Below are 16828 nucleotides of genomic sequence, written 5' to 3'. Positions count from 1 at the left end.
TGATTAGACCGGGGTTCGAGCCCTTCACCACCAAATACGGAGGATGCGGAAAGGTCAGGGAATGACCACCGCATATTCCCGGAGCAATATGGCCTTAGTTGCTAATGCTCCTAAAAACCAGAACGACAAACAACAATACAAACAAATTTCTACGGTTGCTAAGAATGAAGTCAAGCACAGTTTTCATTGCAAAAGGTTAAACTGTGCTTGGCTTTATACAGTTTAACACAGCATAACGTTCAGAACATTGGATGACTCCATTTTGGCTCAAAGAATGCAAGACAGATATCAAGAAAGGCAACACAGTGGCCACTGATTCTGTGTTGATGTATGGGAGGAAGATCACAGGTGGGATTTTCCCAATACAGACATCCTAACATCAGATAAGCATTGTAGTTACAGTCTCTCTCTCTCTCTGTAGAGCATTTTACATTAGAGCACTGCTGAACATGATCAACCACTCAAAAGGCTTGCCTATCAATAGTGACACAGTCCACATTTTCATGGTCCGAGTGCTGGTCCAGAGCAGACTTTGTACCAAACTAGTGGGCAACCCAACTCAACAACTACCAACCACTCTGCAGAATTGGATCCACTGACAACTGCATTAAGATGATCTAGAACCACAGTACAAATGCTCAGAGTAACACTATGGCACCAAACAGCTGGTAGAGAAGAGATTGCAATGTTAGAGAAATGACAGAAAAGTGGAATTACTTGGTGACATATTTGGTTTAATCACATGTGATATTTTTTTGAGTTGGCATTTATTGTTCATTCAATTCAGTTAATGAGTTAGAAGAAGCCAAAAGGCAATGTTTACAGGAGAAATTCATATGAATTAAGGCCTTATGCAGCACACAGAGAAATATGAGAAGAACATATAACAGAACCTCATAAACCTAACATTGAAAAATCTGCAATTATAAAAAATCTGGCTGACTGGAAAAAAAGCACTGTGCCAATTTCTTTCTGTTTTACATATTTTCTAGCTGTAGATCATTGTTATTATGTTTGCAACATGTAAAATCAATATTAGTTCACAGTATAATAAAATCTTTCATTCTGCAAGACATTCTAAACATAGATTTTTAAATGGTTATTGTTTATAATTTGAACTTGCCAGTATGTAACTGTTAGATTTTTTCCCTTTTTTTTTCTCAAGTTATCAAAGTCATTTTGCTTCATGAAAGCTTAATCAATGATCCTGAGGAAGAGAAAATAGGAAACTAATATTGTGGATTTTTTTTTTTTTTTTTTTAAGCACTAACAGATTAACTGTGTAGAGAGCTTAATTCCTCTTTTCCTTTTGGCCACAAAAACTATTTTTATAATTTGGAATCAATCACACAAGAGATTATTGGATGCATTATCAGAGGAGTTCCTAAGGAATGTGACGCCCGGGTGCAAATCGCAATTTTGTGCCCCCTTTAAAATTTTCTTCATACGTGTATGTAAGTTTCAGGTGTCCCCTTGAAAGTTGCCGCCCGGGTGCAGTGCACCCATGGCACCCTCGAGACAGCCCGACCCTGTGCATTATGCAATTATTATCAATTATCTGATTACAATTAACTTTTGTCATTAATAATCAGGGAAGAATCTGTCTAACTGTTGGAATTTTAGGAAAAAATTACTTGTTTGATAAATATAGCTGCTTTTACAATGTATAATTATATTGATCTTTATCTGTATTTTGGAAAGAAATTGCTGAACACAGTAATGATACATTTGTTTTTTTCTGTTTATAAATGGTCTCGCACAAAGTTGCTTATTAACCTGAATAAGGGAGCAATCAGTTTTAAATAAATTTCATTGCTGCACAGGGTATGCACAGTTTCACATGAAGTGTTTGATATGAAAAAAAAATTATGTTCATAATCTGCCCCTATGTCAGGAATATATATGTAAGAGCAACCACATTCACACTAAAAGTAAGCAGATCAATGAAATATAGTTGATAGGTCAAGGCATTGAGCTTTGGGAATTCCAATTAGTGAATCATTACAGGATTCCATATTAGCAATCAGTCTGTTTGTGCCATTACAGCAAAACTACAGCACCTCTAGGTCAGCATTGGCTGGCATGATCACAAATAGAAATGTCATGGTCCTACTACATCTGGGAACATTCAAGTAGACTGCAGAAATTGAAGGAAAGAGACCAGAGGATGCTCAGAAAAATACTCTTTGGTACTCAAATACTGTCAACCAGGAGTTCAGGGAGGCTATAGAAACTGATATTAAGACAAGAGATGATATATAGGGAGCTACATAGCATGAGATTTTACAGAAGATTTTCAGCACACAAAACAAATATCCCAACACACAATGTGCAACATCAACTTGCCTGGTTCTATGTACCATGATAATTGATCCCTAGAATAGAAACCTCTTTTATGGAATGGTGAATCATGGTACATAGTTTTCCAATCTGATGGTTGTGTTTTGATCTGGCAGATGCTATAAATTATTAGCCACAGATTGTCATCCCCAACTGTGAAGTTTGGTAGAGGTACTTTCACTCTCTGCGGTTGTTTCTTGTAGATTGAGCTTTGACCATCAGTCTTCATTCCTGGAACCATGAATGCCATGCAGTGCATTGCCATTCTGGACAAGTCTGCCCTTTCCACACTGTGGCAGCAGTATTGAATTTCCTCTAGTAACTTATTTTGAAGCTGTCAGTTTGCATAAGTATCAATGGCCTGGTCAGAGCCCCAACCTTAACTCCATTGAACATCTTTGGGATGAATCGGAATATCAGTTTTTGACCTGGCAACACACCCACAATCAGTAAATAAAGTGATTGCTATGTTGAAGGAAGAATGGTCCAAATTAGTGCCTTTCTGTTATCAAAAATGGATAATATCCATCAAGCTGCATGTGGAAAAGAACATGGTGAAAGGCTTGTAATGTGATGCTCATATATTAAGATATTTATTGTAGTGTCTTCACCACGGTAAATCTCTGAGCTTACAATTATTTTGATAGTAGATTCTTTGTAATTAAAAAATCTGAGCATAATTTTTTGATGTGGACTAGTATTAAATGTAACCTGGTTTATCATCTGAATAATTGGAATTTTGCAGATATTACATGCTCTGGATTATTTTATTATTGATGTTTGGCCATGAATTAACCTGGCAGTTAAAAAGATGTGATAAAGGCCCAGTGAATTTAGTGCAAAGGCCTAATTTTTTTCAGACTTGTAAAAGTATTTATTCTAGCTTAATATGATTTATTGCAGTAATCAATCATGGAAAGCAGCAGGTAAAGTCTCGTATGTGAAATGTTATTTTTGTTAATTTATGATTAGAGTCACACAGCTTATTTGAAAATCTTCTTTGACATCTTTAATATGTAACTCTGTTATCTTTTATATTTAGGGAGATTCCATAATCTATGCCTATGAAGTTGCCAGAGATTCTCCATACTTTCACCCATTATCAAATTACAAATGTAGTGGGCCACATCAAGCTGTTTCATTTCTCCCTAAGTATGCCTGCAATGTAACAGAAGTAGAGTTTGCCAAAGCAATTAGACTTACTCAAAATGCCATTGAACCACTTTCCTTCACCGTTCCAAGGCTAAGGGTGAGTTTATGGGGAATTCCATGTGAAATTTTCTTCCCTCCATCCTGTAATAGTACATATACAAAAAAAAATAATAATAATAATATTAATAACTAAGTTATTTAAGTATTGTTATGCTTTTGCTTTTAATATTTCAGGCAGAATTTTTCCAAGATGATCTTTTCCCTGATACTAGAATAACATGGAAGCCATCCATGACAAGTAAAGAATGGTTTTTGGGAGGAAATATTCAACCAAAGATTGTTAGTCTAAAGCCTGAAGGAATGACACCGTGTGTGTAAATTTTGATATCCATTTTTAAAATATTTGAAATAATTGTGTATGTGTCTGTGTACCGTGTATATTGCATTTATTATTGTTACTTGATTAACGCGACATCTATTGTGTTGCTCTATTCCCCAAATTTAGTAGTGATGCTAGGTGTGAAGTCAAAACAGCCTGTTGCTTGTTATAATTTTTCCTTTGTCTGATATGTGTTGAGTTAAGAAAATATTTTCAGCATTGATTAAATTATGATGAAAGTTTGTGATTTTACTGCTTCGATGGTAGCCTATATTTAAATCAAATTCACACGTGATTAAAAATTATTATTCACATCCATACTGAGCATTGAAAATTCCATAAAGAGATATAGTTTTAGATGTGAAAATATTTTTTTCATTCTGAACATTATATATATAAAACTAACTGGCATTAGGTTTATATTTTAAGTTTTTAAGATGTAGCATTTTAAGATAGTTAAGCTGTTTTAATTTACTGTGATATTTGCCTTGCCCACTTCACGCACCTCAAAATTATTTGTAAGCTTAGTGGCCTTTACTGGTGAATGTAATCTGTAAGGTATTGTGTATATATGTTCTGCTAATCATGAGTACTATATACTTAGTGAAAAACTGAAAATAATTCAAGTGGTATAAAAAAAATTCAGAAATCATGGTGCTGGTAGAAATAAATTCAGATAAGAATTTTTATTTTTATTTTTAATATCTTAAAAAAATGGAATGCATAGCTTATTCATATATTACCAACCATTCTACTCATTTAATTGTATTTCTTGAATATGATTAAAATACCATATTCAAGAAAATACAGGAATGCAGTAAAATCCCATTACAAAAAAACTTCTTGGGGTTCATGAAAATTCAACGTTAGTGCAATCAAAAATATGGGGATTTGGACTGCACTAAGTTGAATTCTTTTATGTCTGGTGTTACTGTTGGTTGAGGAACTCTCTGACTACCCTGCAGGTGTTCAGGATTGCGATTTTCTGGAGTTCCTTGTAGGTGTTTGCTGGTAGACCTATTGATTATAGGCTGTTATGTAGGTCTTTGGCACCATGCCTGTGGTTGACACAATGATTGGGATGGTCGTTACTTGTTGCATATGCCACATCTCTTTGATCTCCTGTCTTAGGTTCGTGTACTTCCTTATTTTTTCCCCCAAGGGTTTTCTGCAAGTTGCCAGTGTTGGGTACAGCTATGTCAATCAGATAAGTAGCCTTTTCCTTCTTGTCCACAAGGGTTATGTCCAGTCTGTTGTGCGGGACTGCCGTATCCGTTGTTATGCCGCGGTCCCAGTACAGCTTGTGGCAGTATTGGGGTTATCCAGTACTGCCTGAGGTTCGCACTTGTAGTATGGTACACTTTCTTCGATCAACTGGTTTTACCTTACTAGCTTCTGATGTATTATCTGGACTACCTGATCGTATCTAGGAGTGTACTCAGTCTAGGTGATCACCTTGCATCACGCAGTGTTGTGGTGGATTGTTTCTGAGGCTAGCGGCATTGTTGACATGTGTCATCGAACACTCCAGGCTCCTTGGCGATGTATTTTCTATAGTTCCTGGTGTTCATTACCTGGTCTTGGATGGCGAGCATGAATCCTTCAGTCTTGGGGAAAAGCATTCCACTCGTGAACCATGCATTGGAAGCAATTTTATCTATGTGATCTTGATGGAGATCATTGTACTGTCTGCCATGGAGTTTCTTCTCTGCCCATCTTTCTAGCTTCATTTGTGCCTCCTGGTTGAGGGGGGGGGGACTCCCTGCTTAGGTTGAGTGAGGTATATACACTGCTTGTCTATCTTCCTTATGGCCTGGTGGAGTGCTGCTGTGTGTTTCTGGAAGTAATCCTTCAGGTTAACTATCGCTGTCTTCTGTTGCTCAATGAGTTCTATCAGGCCCTGTCCTCCTTCTTTCCGGACAATTGTCATTCTCTCCATGGCAGATTTCAGGTGGTGTTGACAGTTCATTGGCCTTTTCTTTCTCATGATATCCTCCATTTCGGTGTTAATCCAATCTATGACCCCGAAGGAGTATGTTAGCACTGGGACTGCATAGGTGTTTATGGCTTTAACTGTGTTCCCTCTGTTCAGCTTTGCTTTCAGCAGGCTTCTGAGTCTCTGATGGTATTTTTCGGTCAGGCAGGCCTTAATTTCCTTGTGCTGTAATTGCTGAGCCTGCATCATCCCCAAGTATTTCTATGCCTCTTCCTCTGCAACGGCTTTGATCCCTTTACCAGTCTGTAGCCGGTAGTTTCGGTTGACTAATTTTCCCTAGTGCAATCCATGGGTCTTGCATTTGTCTAGACTAAATTCCATCCTAATATCATTGTTGAATTCTTCGGTGATCTGGAATAGTTGCTGGAGGTGCTTCTCGGTTCCCATGTAGAGCTTGATGTCATCCATGTACATCAGGTGGGTGAGGGTGTACAAGTTCTTCCTTCTTTGAGGTTATATGTCCGTACTTGCTACCATTGAGCATGATGGATAGTGGGTTAAGTGCTAGACAGAACTACAATAGGCTCAGGGCATCTCCCTGAAAGATTCCTCTCCTGATGGGGATTGGCCTGGTTGTGATGTTTTTGACCTTAATAGTGGCACTCTATTTCGCCATCGTTTCTTCTAGGCAGTTTGTCAGTATTGGATTGACTTTATAGATGTTCAGTGCCTCTATTAACCAGCTATGAGGCATGGAGTCGAAGGCCTTTTGGTAATTGATGTAGGTTGTGTATACGTTACGGCACTTCTTGTAGGCTTGCTCCATAACCAAGGCATCTATGGTTAATTGCTCCTTGCATCCTTTGCTCAACCGCTTGCATCCTTTCTGCTGTTTGGCCATTATATTCTGGCTCTCCAAGTGGTCTGATATCTTGTTGGTTATGCAGCTGGTCAGGCTCTTGTACATTGTTGGGAGGCAGGTGATTGGCCTATATTTTGCTGGGTTTCTTGTATCTTCATCTTTAGGCTTCAGATATGCGATTCCTTGAGTGAGAAACTTTGGGATTGTCTCTGGGTGCCTTATCATTTGGGTGAACTGCTCTGCCAGGTGCTTGTGTGTGCAAGTGAGCTTCTTGTACCAGTAGTTGTGGACTTTATCTATTCTTGGAGGTCACCAGTTGTGAGAGTTCTTGGTCTGTTTTACTTCTTCTTTCCAAATCTCCTACCCTCTCATTTCTTCTACGTCCTTGGTTTTCTTGTGTTCTAGTTCTATCCAGTTCTAGTTCTAGTTATTATTATTATTAGCCATATGGTGCAAGGAAGCCTGAGGCTTATGCTGCTACAGTCAAAAAGATTTTCAAGTTACCCTCAGAGAGAGAGAGAGAGAGAGAGAGAGAGAGAGAGATAGAAAGGAATCACCAAGAAAGAGAAGAATGATGATATCCAGCTCAGAACCCTCGGTGTGCCAACCCCATACTCACCAGATGTGAACCCCCTGGGGTGAATAGGATGATCTGCATACTTTCTATTATTCTTTTCTTTGGTTGGATTACTGTTCTAAATTTTCTGATCCCAATGTTTGCTCTGATCATGTCAGTGAAATTTTTTTTTCTGTTTCATTCTAGTGTTAGCATAAGCAAAGAATTCTTTGCTACTTTTACCACTACTATACTGGGGCTAACAAAACTGTTAAGAACAGATAACGAGAAAGGGGGAAGTAGTTTTTGGTGCTTGGTGCAGAAGAATTTCCTGAGATAAGTGAAGTTAAACTGCACGTTGGTGTTTTTGAATGCCCACAAGTTAGAGAACTACTGCAAGTTAATAATTTCACAAGTTATATATCTCAGAGAGAGGTGGAGGCTTGGTTAGCGTTCAGAAGTGTTCTAGAAAACTTTGTAGAAGAATAAGAGAAATTTACCTCAGTATATGTAGAACACTTCCATATGATACTCTCCTGAAATTAAAACGAATAAAAGATTAACAAAAAATGATTACAGTAAAAAAGCAATTGAACACAATTCAAAAATTAACTAATATTCAAAATAATTAATTAAAAAATCAGTTAAAGTTAAATGTAAATTTTGAAAAACTGTTTTCTTTCCTGAAGCAGACAATGCTTTTTGACCATGTGTTGTGATCACAGGAATGGAAATTATGGAGTGTGAGAGCATGAATTTTAAATAGAGAGATTATTTGTCCTCATGCACGTGCGTGGAACACCACGATTATTTTGTCTTCGCGCATGTGCATAAAAGACCACGAACGGAGATTAGATAAGGACGACAAAATTTAATAGAATTCTCATGTAATTTAATTTCAACAGTTTCTGCAATTAATAGTCTCGTATCATTATGTTGGATACTTAAGTATTTTGGCCTCGTTAAATAAAAATGTATGTTTTTCATTAACAGCATGGATGAGCAATTCTGATGCTGCTGCTCGAGAAGCACGAACTGAAGATGCATGCTGTTTTATGCGAATGATGAGCGGAAATCATATGAATTTCTTAGCAAGACAAGTTGCAATCACTGCAAGAAATGTTGTATACCAAGACATTTGTGTCGAGAAAGAGGAAAGGACTGAGCAATTGTTCAGTATAGCATGTAATTTCTGTATTGGTCTGGCCACAATCTTAAATTCGGTATCTTTAAAGAATGTGTTAAGCTGCTTGTGCCACTGTTCAACATATGGAACAGAAATAAAGTATTTTTGATGTTACTATTATTGGTTGGTATAGTTTTTTGTATCCTATCCTTAGCTTGTACCCCAGTTCGGTTTATTTTAGCAAGGGGGTAACCCCTGTTTAAGACTCTGCTGGTTAATATCTGTATTTCTGAGTCTAAAGCAGATTCCATCTTTGAATATTTATAGGCATTGAGAAATTGATTAAAGATGATAGTCCTTTTGTAGATGAACAGGTGATAGCTGTTATAATGTAGATGCATACTGCTGTTTGTTTGTTTACGATAGATGTTAAATTGGATTATATTTGCATCCCGAGTAAGCATGAAATTTTCTGTGATGTGACAAAAAAATTGACACATCACAGAAAATCAGTTACAAAGCTTGCTTTTGTAATTCATTTTCTGTCCCATGTGTGTCAGTTTTCTTTGCTTGAGCTTTTGTGCCACTACATATAAAAGTGGCTCTTAGATGAAAAAGTTGCTTTGAGGTGTGAGTTTGGTTCTTTTTGACCGCATATTTCTAATTCAAAGATCAGCTTTATCCCTGCTGTTACATTCATGTATTAAGTCAACTAGGTGATTAGTGATGAAAGGATTTTTCAAAATTTTATGGTATTCATTAATGAGATTTTTAGATGTAGAGGTTTTTAATTGTATATAGTAAGTCACAATAGGAGTACATGATGAGAGTCTTGTCAATCAATTCGGCTCTGGAGAGATTGTGTAAGGCTCGTGGGGCAGTATGGTCTCTGCATGTTAACAAGAGAGACTGCTTCTACAGGGATGGGATACACTTAAATAGAAAGGGTGCAAGAGTGTTTGCTGATGCTATTGAAGCAGCACTAGGTGGGTTGAAAAACTGCTAGCTTGTGGGGATTCACAGACTAAAATGTTAAAAGTAGCCGCAGGCAGTGGTGAAAGTGATTCTTGCACTGCTTCTATAAGAATGGGCAGTGGCCTGGAGCACGGGGTGCTGCATGTTTCAAGGACTGGTGTGAGTCATCACGAAACATAAATACATGGACTGTGTTAGGGTAACTAAGAATAAAGAATAGGTGAATGTATACTTGCATGTACACGAATGCTAGAAGAATAGTTCATAAATTTGATGAATTTGAAGTTCTGGTCAAGACTTCCAAGGTGGATATTGTTGGGATATCAGAGACGTGGTATCACACAGATATAAGGAATACAGAATTGGAATTTGGGCATTACAATGTATACAGAAAGGATAGACAGGATAGGAAGGTAGGAGGGGTTGTGCTGTTAATTAGGAAAAACATAAAATCTAAGGAAGTGCATCCAGTTGACATAGATGGACAGTGCGATGTTGAGTCAGTTTGGTGTGGATAAGCACTGGGAAAGCAAAAATGAGAGTAGGAGCGTGTTTATTATTATTAGCTATATGGTGCAAGGAAGCTTGAGGTTTATGCTGCACCAGCCAAAAAAAAAAAAATTCTGAATTACCCTGAGAGAGAGAGAGAGAGAGAGAGAGAGAGAGAGAGAGAGAGAGAGAGAGAGAGAGAGAGAACACAAGAGTTAGAAGTAGAAGGGGAATCACCAAGAAAGAAAAGAATGATCATATCAGGACCCTGAGTGTGCCAAGCCCATACTCACCAGATATAGGCCTAATGACTCTTATGAGTACAATGAACAGTTGTACAGAGAAATAGAATGTACCAATAAATCAGATTGTATTATAATGGGGGATTTTAACTTCCCATATATTGATTGGAACTTGTGGGTTGGTCGCCAGCACAATAGCAAGACTTGTAGATTTATTGGATGCAGCAGTTTTCTGCAGCAGCATGTTTGAGAGGCAACAAGAGAGGGTAATACTCTTGATTTGGTTATCAGCAATGATTATTTGTGCATTAAGAATTTGCAGATAAAGGAACCACTAGGGAGCAGTGATCACACTGTACTGATGTGGGATTTACTAAAAGATATAATTATCATCAGGGGTAAAGGGAAGGGTTTTTGTGTTGGTCATTAGTTCCAACATGTACAGCTGTATCACCTTTTGTGCCCTTAAAAGATAATATCTGCTCTACAACATCATCAACTTTTGCCCCTGGCAGACATACCCTGGTCCTGATCCACCTATCTTTTTTGCATAATATATTCCCTATTTCCCTGACAGTAGAGTCACCGACAATAACTAGCTCCTGTGGGACCAGCACATTCTGCTTTTGAGATCGCTGCTGTGTTGCCTGTTGCACAGGAATGAGCTCTGGCATTGGTTTGGGCAGCTGAGAGCTCAATGGGCCCCTAATATTAGTTTCTTCAAGGGCATCTATCCTACATATCATATCAAACTCTCATAGGTGCCTATCAGAATGCCGAGTTGGCCCCTAATTTCTTCACACTCTGCGCCTAATATTGGACAGTAAATATGAATAACATAATTCCAGATGCTAGTACAACAACACTACCATAGCAAATACCCTTGGTAACTGTTGATACCTATTTTCTGGGGAAAGAATACACTTCCAGATTTCCAAATTTCAATGGTCAGCAGATCAACACAGCTCATTCCTTTCAATTTTCCAGTTTCACCTAAGTATATATCGATGGTTTCAAGACAGCTAGTAAAGTTGGTGCAGCTGTGTTTCTTCCAAACTTTAGAGTGTCTTGGCAACTCCCTTTGAAGTGCAGCACTTGCCAGAAGGAAGGAAGTTTACACACCATTACTACAATAAATTTGAGTAAAGTTAGTGCAGCTTCATACAAAGGGGCAAAAAATAATCTTCCATTGGATATCTGTGTATGCTGGAATCACAGAAAATGAACAAGCAGACTTTGCTGCCAAGAAAGTCATTCTCATACCATCAGACATCCAGAAACCATACACTGATTACAGATATATCTTATAATTTACCAGTAGGAACAAAAGACTATCCATTTGGCAGGAACAAAAAATAATAAATTGTTCCGGATAAAGAATTATTGGAAGCAGTGGCTACCAAGCCTAAGTGAGAATAGGAAGAAAGAGGTCATATTTGCTAGATTATGGATTGGGAATGCTCACCTAACTCTCAGCTACTTACGTAGGATGATCCTCCACTGTGCAACAACTGTCAAAACCAACTCACAGTAAAACATCTTATCATTGAATTCTTGTTATAGCACCATGAATTCACAATCGACTCAGCGAGTAGTTTAAAAACAGAAAAAGCCCGACTGCAGGCCTACTTGCTTAGGGAGTGGCAACAAAGATGGACAGAGATGACAAAAGGCGAGATCACTCGCAAATTTTTTCCAGATCTTAACAAAATATATCCCAAGCAACCGGCCTGGTACTTCCTGGGGTCGCACCTGACTTCTCTACTAATGGGACACTTTAATGTAAACCCATCCGGTTTTGGCCTCACTGATGACCCCAATTGCACATGTGGGGTAGTTAAAAACTGGAACCACGTGATTTATGACTGCCCACAATATGAAGACCTCAGATGTATCCTCATAACAAAGATACAATACCTCCCAAAAGGATTGGAATCCCACTTCATTGACACTGAATACAGAGCACTTTGGGATCTATCCAGTTATATTAAAGGAGGCAGCAAAGGAAGTAAGCAAACCCTTAGCCATAATTATGAGGGCTTCCTTGGACTCAGGGGAGGTACCCATAGACTGGAAATGTGCAAATGTGACCCCAATTCACAAAGGAGGATCAAAGGTTGACACAAGTAACTATAGACCTGTGAGCTTAACTTCTGTTCCAGGAAAATTAATGGAGGCACTGGTTAAAGAAGCACTGCAGGATCATTTAGACAAGACTTCAGTTATAGCTCAGACACAGCATGGTTTTGTTAAGGGGAAGTCTTGCCTGACCAACTTGATTGGATACTATGATGCAGTCACAAAAGAACTGGATGCAGGGAATAACTTTGATATTATATACTTGGATCTTAGAAAGGCTTTTGATACTGTTGCACATGGAAGACTGCTACACAAATTGGAGCAGTGTGACATTGGAGGCAAATTGCTGCTATGGATAAAGGGGTGGTTGAGTGGGAGAAGACAGAGAGTGGTAATCAATGGACACTGCTCATCGTGGACTAATGTTATTAGTGGAGTCCCTCAGGGCTCAGTGTTGGGTCCATTATTGTTTTCTGTATTTATAAATGATATTGATGATGGTATATCAAGCTTAATGTCCAAGTTTGCAGATGATACAAAGGTTGGCAGGGTTGTCAAGGACACTACTGACACTACACTGCTGCAACAGGATCTGGAAAGGTTGAGCAGATGGGCTGAGAGGTGGCAAATGAAGTTTAACATTGACAAATGTAAAGTACTACACATGGGAAACAGCAACCCCAGGGCAACGTATCAACTCTGTGGTACTACACTGACAGTGGTAGAGAAGGAAAGCGACTTGGGGGTGATTGTGCAGGCAGATATGAAGTTCTCTGAGCAGTGCAGATGGGCTGCAAGAGTAGCTCATGGAGTATTGTCAATGTTATACAGGAATTTTTCCAGCAGGGATAAGGAGGTGATTATTCCATTGTATAAGGCAATGGTCAGGCCACACCTAGAGTACTGTATACAGGTCTGGAGGCCTCATTTCAAGAAGGATGTAGAGCTGCTGGAACGTGTACAGAGAAGGGCAACAAGATTAGTGAATGGAACAAAGGGGTGCTCTTACGAGGAAAGGCTTAACTTTTGCAAATTACAGTGTCTGGAGACTAGGCACCAGCGAGGTGATCTGATAGAGGTGTATAAAGCCTTGAATGGTTTAAGCATGCTCAATGCTGATGGGATTCTTCCTCTAGCTCAGAAAAATCACCTGAGAGGGCATAAATTCAAATTGAGGAAAGACAGATGTAGGATAGACGTGCAGAAATTTGCCTTTAGCCCAGCGGGTGGTTGGTTGGTGGAACAGACTGCCATCCCTTGTGGTGGAGGTTGATAGCCTAAATAAGTTTAAGGCTCAGCTGGACAGGTATTTTGAACGAACAGAGGGGTGAAGTGGAAGTGGGTTTTTTTTTTTTTTTTTGGCTGATGCTGCATAAGCTTGCTTTCTTGCATCAAATGCCTCTACTAATGCTAATGCTAATGCTTTCCCAGTATGCGCAGGACACTCTTCGCTAGGAGAAAAGTGTTAATCGCCATACATGGGCAAATAGATTAACAGTAGCCGCTGGCGGTGGTGAAAGTGATTCTTGCACTGCTTCTATTCAAATGCAATTTAGCAGCAGCCTGGAAAGCAAAGCAATGAGGATTTCCAGAACTGTTGAAAGACATAGTGGAAGAAGTAAATACATGCGCTATGTGAGGGTACCTAAGAGTAGAAAGAGGTGCATGTATACCAATGCTAGGAGTATAGTTAATAAATTTGATGAGCTTGAAGTGCTAGTCAAGATATCAAAGACAGATATTGTTAGAATATCAGAGACGTGGTGTCACACAGACATAAGCAGTGCAGAATTGGAATTTGGGAAGAGCAATGTGTGTATAGGAAGGATAGACAGGACAGGAAGAGAGGAGGGGTTATGCTGTTAGTTAAGAAACACATAAAATCTGAGGAAGTGAAGCCAGTCAACATCACTGGACAGTGCAGTGTCGAGTCAGTTTGGTGTGACATTAGCATTAGTAGAGGCATATGGTGCAAGAAAGCAAGCTTATGCAGCATCAGCCAGAAAAAAAAAAAAAAAAATTCTACTTCACCCCTCCATTCATTCAAAATACCTGTCCAGCTGAGCCTTAAATTTATTTAGGCTATCAACTTCCACAACAATGGATGGAAGTCTGTTCCACCAAGCAACTACCCGCTGGCTAAAGACAAATTTCCGGACATCTATCCTACAACTGTCTTTCCTCAAATTTATGCCCTCTCATGTGATTATTCCCCCAGAAAGCAGCATAGGTCTTCTTCCTCCTCTCAGGAAGAAGACCTATGCTGCTTTCTGGGCTATCCGCCAAGAGCTCGCAGGCTGTCACAACACCAGACTGATTGGACAATATATTAATAGATGTCTCACACCCATACCACTATATGCCTCAGAAATCTGATCCTCTGCATCTACCTCTCGATGTAATAAATTTCTATAAATGGAATATTGGATTCTGCGGTGGATGAACCATCTGGGAGGGAACCCCTTCACAATCTCAAAATCCATTCTCCTAGTCAACCTAGGCATGACCTCCTGGAAGCTAATTGTCCTCAAAAAAAAATCTGTCAGCGCTTACCAAGCTGCTGACTTGCCGTATTGATGCCCCATCAATAAAAGATATCATCACACCAACAACAGGAAGAAATAGAAGCCATCCCCCACTTAGGATGAAGATATCAAACTTGGGCTCCCTAAAAGGAATGTTCCCATGTAACACCATTGAACACTTCAACACCTTCTCCATTGATCCGATAAATTTTGAAGTCAACAAAACCTACAGAAGCCAAATTATAGACCAAATCTGGACTAAATCACCAGGATTGCTGGTGATTTAGTCCAGATTTTATTGAGCAGTTTTTATTAGAAATTTGATGATATGACCAAATAAAATGCAATAATGTAATGAATAAATAAATCTGTTATGTTAGTTACTGATAAAGAAGTCAACCTATGTATTTGACTCTTCAGTTATCAAGATCTATGTTAATTCAAAGGGAATACATTTAGTAAATGTATATATCTATTTAATAGTTTTTATTATACAATAATTATATTGTAAAGAGCTGAAAATTTCTACAAAAGTGTATAATGTATATTTTATAATTTCTGTATACCCTTCTAGCCCACTTGCTGTACAGGGGGTGAACCTTGTGTTAATAAACTGATAGTAAATAAATAAAAAAAAAAATATTCTGAGCAAGAGGCAGAATCCCATCACCATTGAGCATGCTCAAACCATTCAAGGCTTTATACACCTCTATCAGATCACCTCGCCGGTGCCTAGTCTCCAGACATTGTAATTTCCAAAACTTAAGCCTTTCTTCTTAAGATCAACCCTTTGTTCCATTCACTAACCTTGTTGCCCTTCTCTGTACTCGTTCCAGCAGCTCCACATCCTTCTTGAAATGAGGCCTCCAGACTTGTATACAGTACTCAAGGTGTGGCCTGACCATTGCTTATACAAGGGAATAATCACCTCCTTATCCCTGCTAAAAAAATTCCTGTATATCATTGATAAGACACAATGAGCTACTCTTGCAGCCCGTCTGCACTGCTCAGAGAACTTCATATCTGCCTGCACAATTACCCCCAGGTCCTTTTCATTCTCTACCTCTGTCAGTGTAGTACCACAGATTTGATACATTGCTCTGAGGTTGCTGTTTCCCATATGTAGTACTTTACATTTGTCAATGTTAAACTTCATTTGCCACCTCTCAGCCCATCTGCTCAACCTTTCCAGATCCTGTTGCAGCAGCATTGCGTCAGTAGTGTCCTTAACTACCCTGCCAACTTTTGTATCATCTGCAAACTTGGACATTAAGCTTGATATACCATTATCAATATTATTTATAAATACAGAAAACAATAATGGACCCAACACTGAACTCTGAGACCAATCAAATTGGTCAGGCAAGACTTTCCCTTAACAAAACCATGCTGTGTCCGAGCTATAACTGAAGTCTTGTCCATATGATCCTGCAGTGCGTCCTTAACCGGTGCCTCCATTAATTTTCATGGAACAGAAGTTAAACTCACAGATCTATAATTACTTGTGTCAGCCTTTAATCCTCCTTTGTGAATTAGGGTCACATTTGCACATCTGCAGTCTATGGGTATCTCCCCTGAATCCAAGGAAGCTTTCATAATTATGGCTAAGGGTTTCCTTACTTCCTTTGCTGCCTCCTTTAATATAACTGGATAGATCCCATCCACCCCAGGTGCCTTTCCTGTGTTTATCTTCAACAATTTCTCCTCCACTTTACTCTCAGTTATTACAAGATTATCTAGCTTACTGCCAGAGTTGAATACACCTCTGGCATTCCCCTCGCTGAATAACTCCTCATGTGTGAATGTCGATGCAAAATATTCATTTAGTTTGTTAGCTACCTGAGCAGGATCATCAACAGTTGAACCATCGATATCAAGTGGACCAATCTGATTCCATCCCCTTCCTTCTAGAGTTTACATAAGAAAAGAACTCTTTACTGTTTTTCTTTGCATCCTTTGCCAAAGATTTCTCGTAATCTGCCATCACCTGCCTAACCTCCTTTGTAACTTGGTTACAGATCAACTTATATATATCATAGGCTTCTGTGTCACGTGTTGATTTATATGTATCCCAAGAATTTTTCTTCTCTGCCATATGTCTCATTAGTTCATCTGACATCCATTTAAGCCTAAACCTTGAACAATATTTCTCAGTTGGTATGTAAAG

General features: G+C 38.8%; 1 protein-coding gene across 1 annotated transcript in view; it reads left to right on the top strand.

Moving 5' to 3' along the window:
• The window catches only part of pod1 (coronin), a 588411-nt gene that overhangs the window by 489661 nt on the left and 81922 nt on the right, over nt 1-16828 (top strand). Inside the window, exons 21-22 of the mRNA XM_090381732.1 lie at nt 3383-3589; nt 3727-3862. Coding sequence (XP_090237858.1) covers nt 3383-3589; nt 3727-3862 — 343 coding nt within the window. The remainder of the gene's footprint in view (nt 1-3382; nt 3590-3726; nt 3863-16828) is intronic.

This window comes from Mastigoproctus giganteus, chromosome 9 (assembly GCF_048544385.1).
Source record: "Mastigoproctus giganteus isolate SK-2022 chromosome 9, ASM4854438v1, whole genome shotgun sequence".
Lineage (NCBI taxonomy): Eukaryota > Metazoa > Arthropoda > Arachnida > Uropygi > Thelyphonidae > Mastigoproctus > Mastigoproctus giganteus.
The sequence above is the reverse complement of the archived record's forward strand: the minus strand, read 5'-3'. Positions and strand labels throughout refer to the sequence as shown.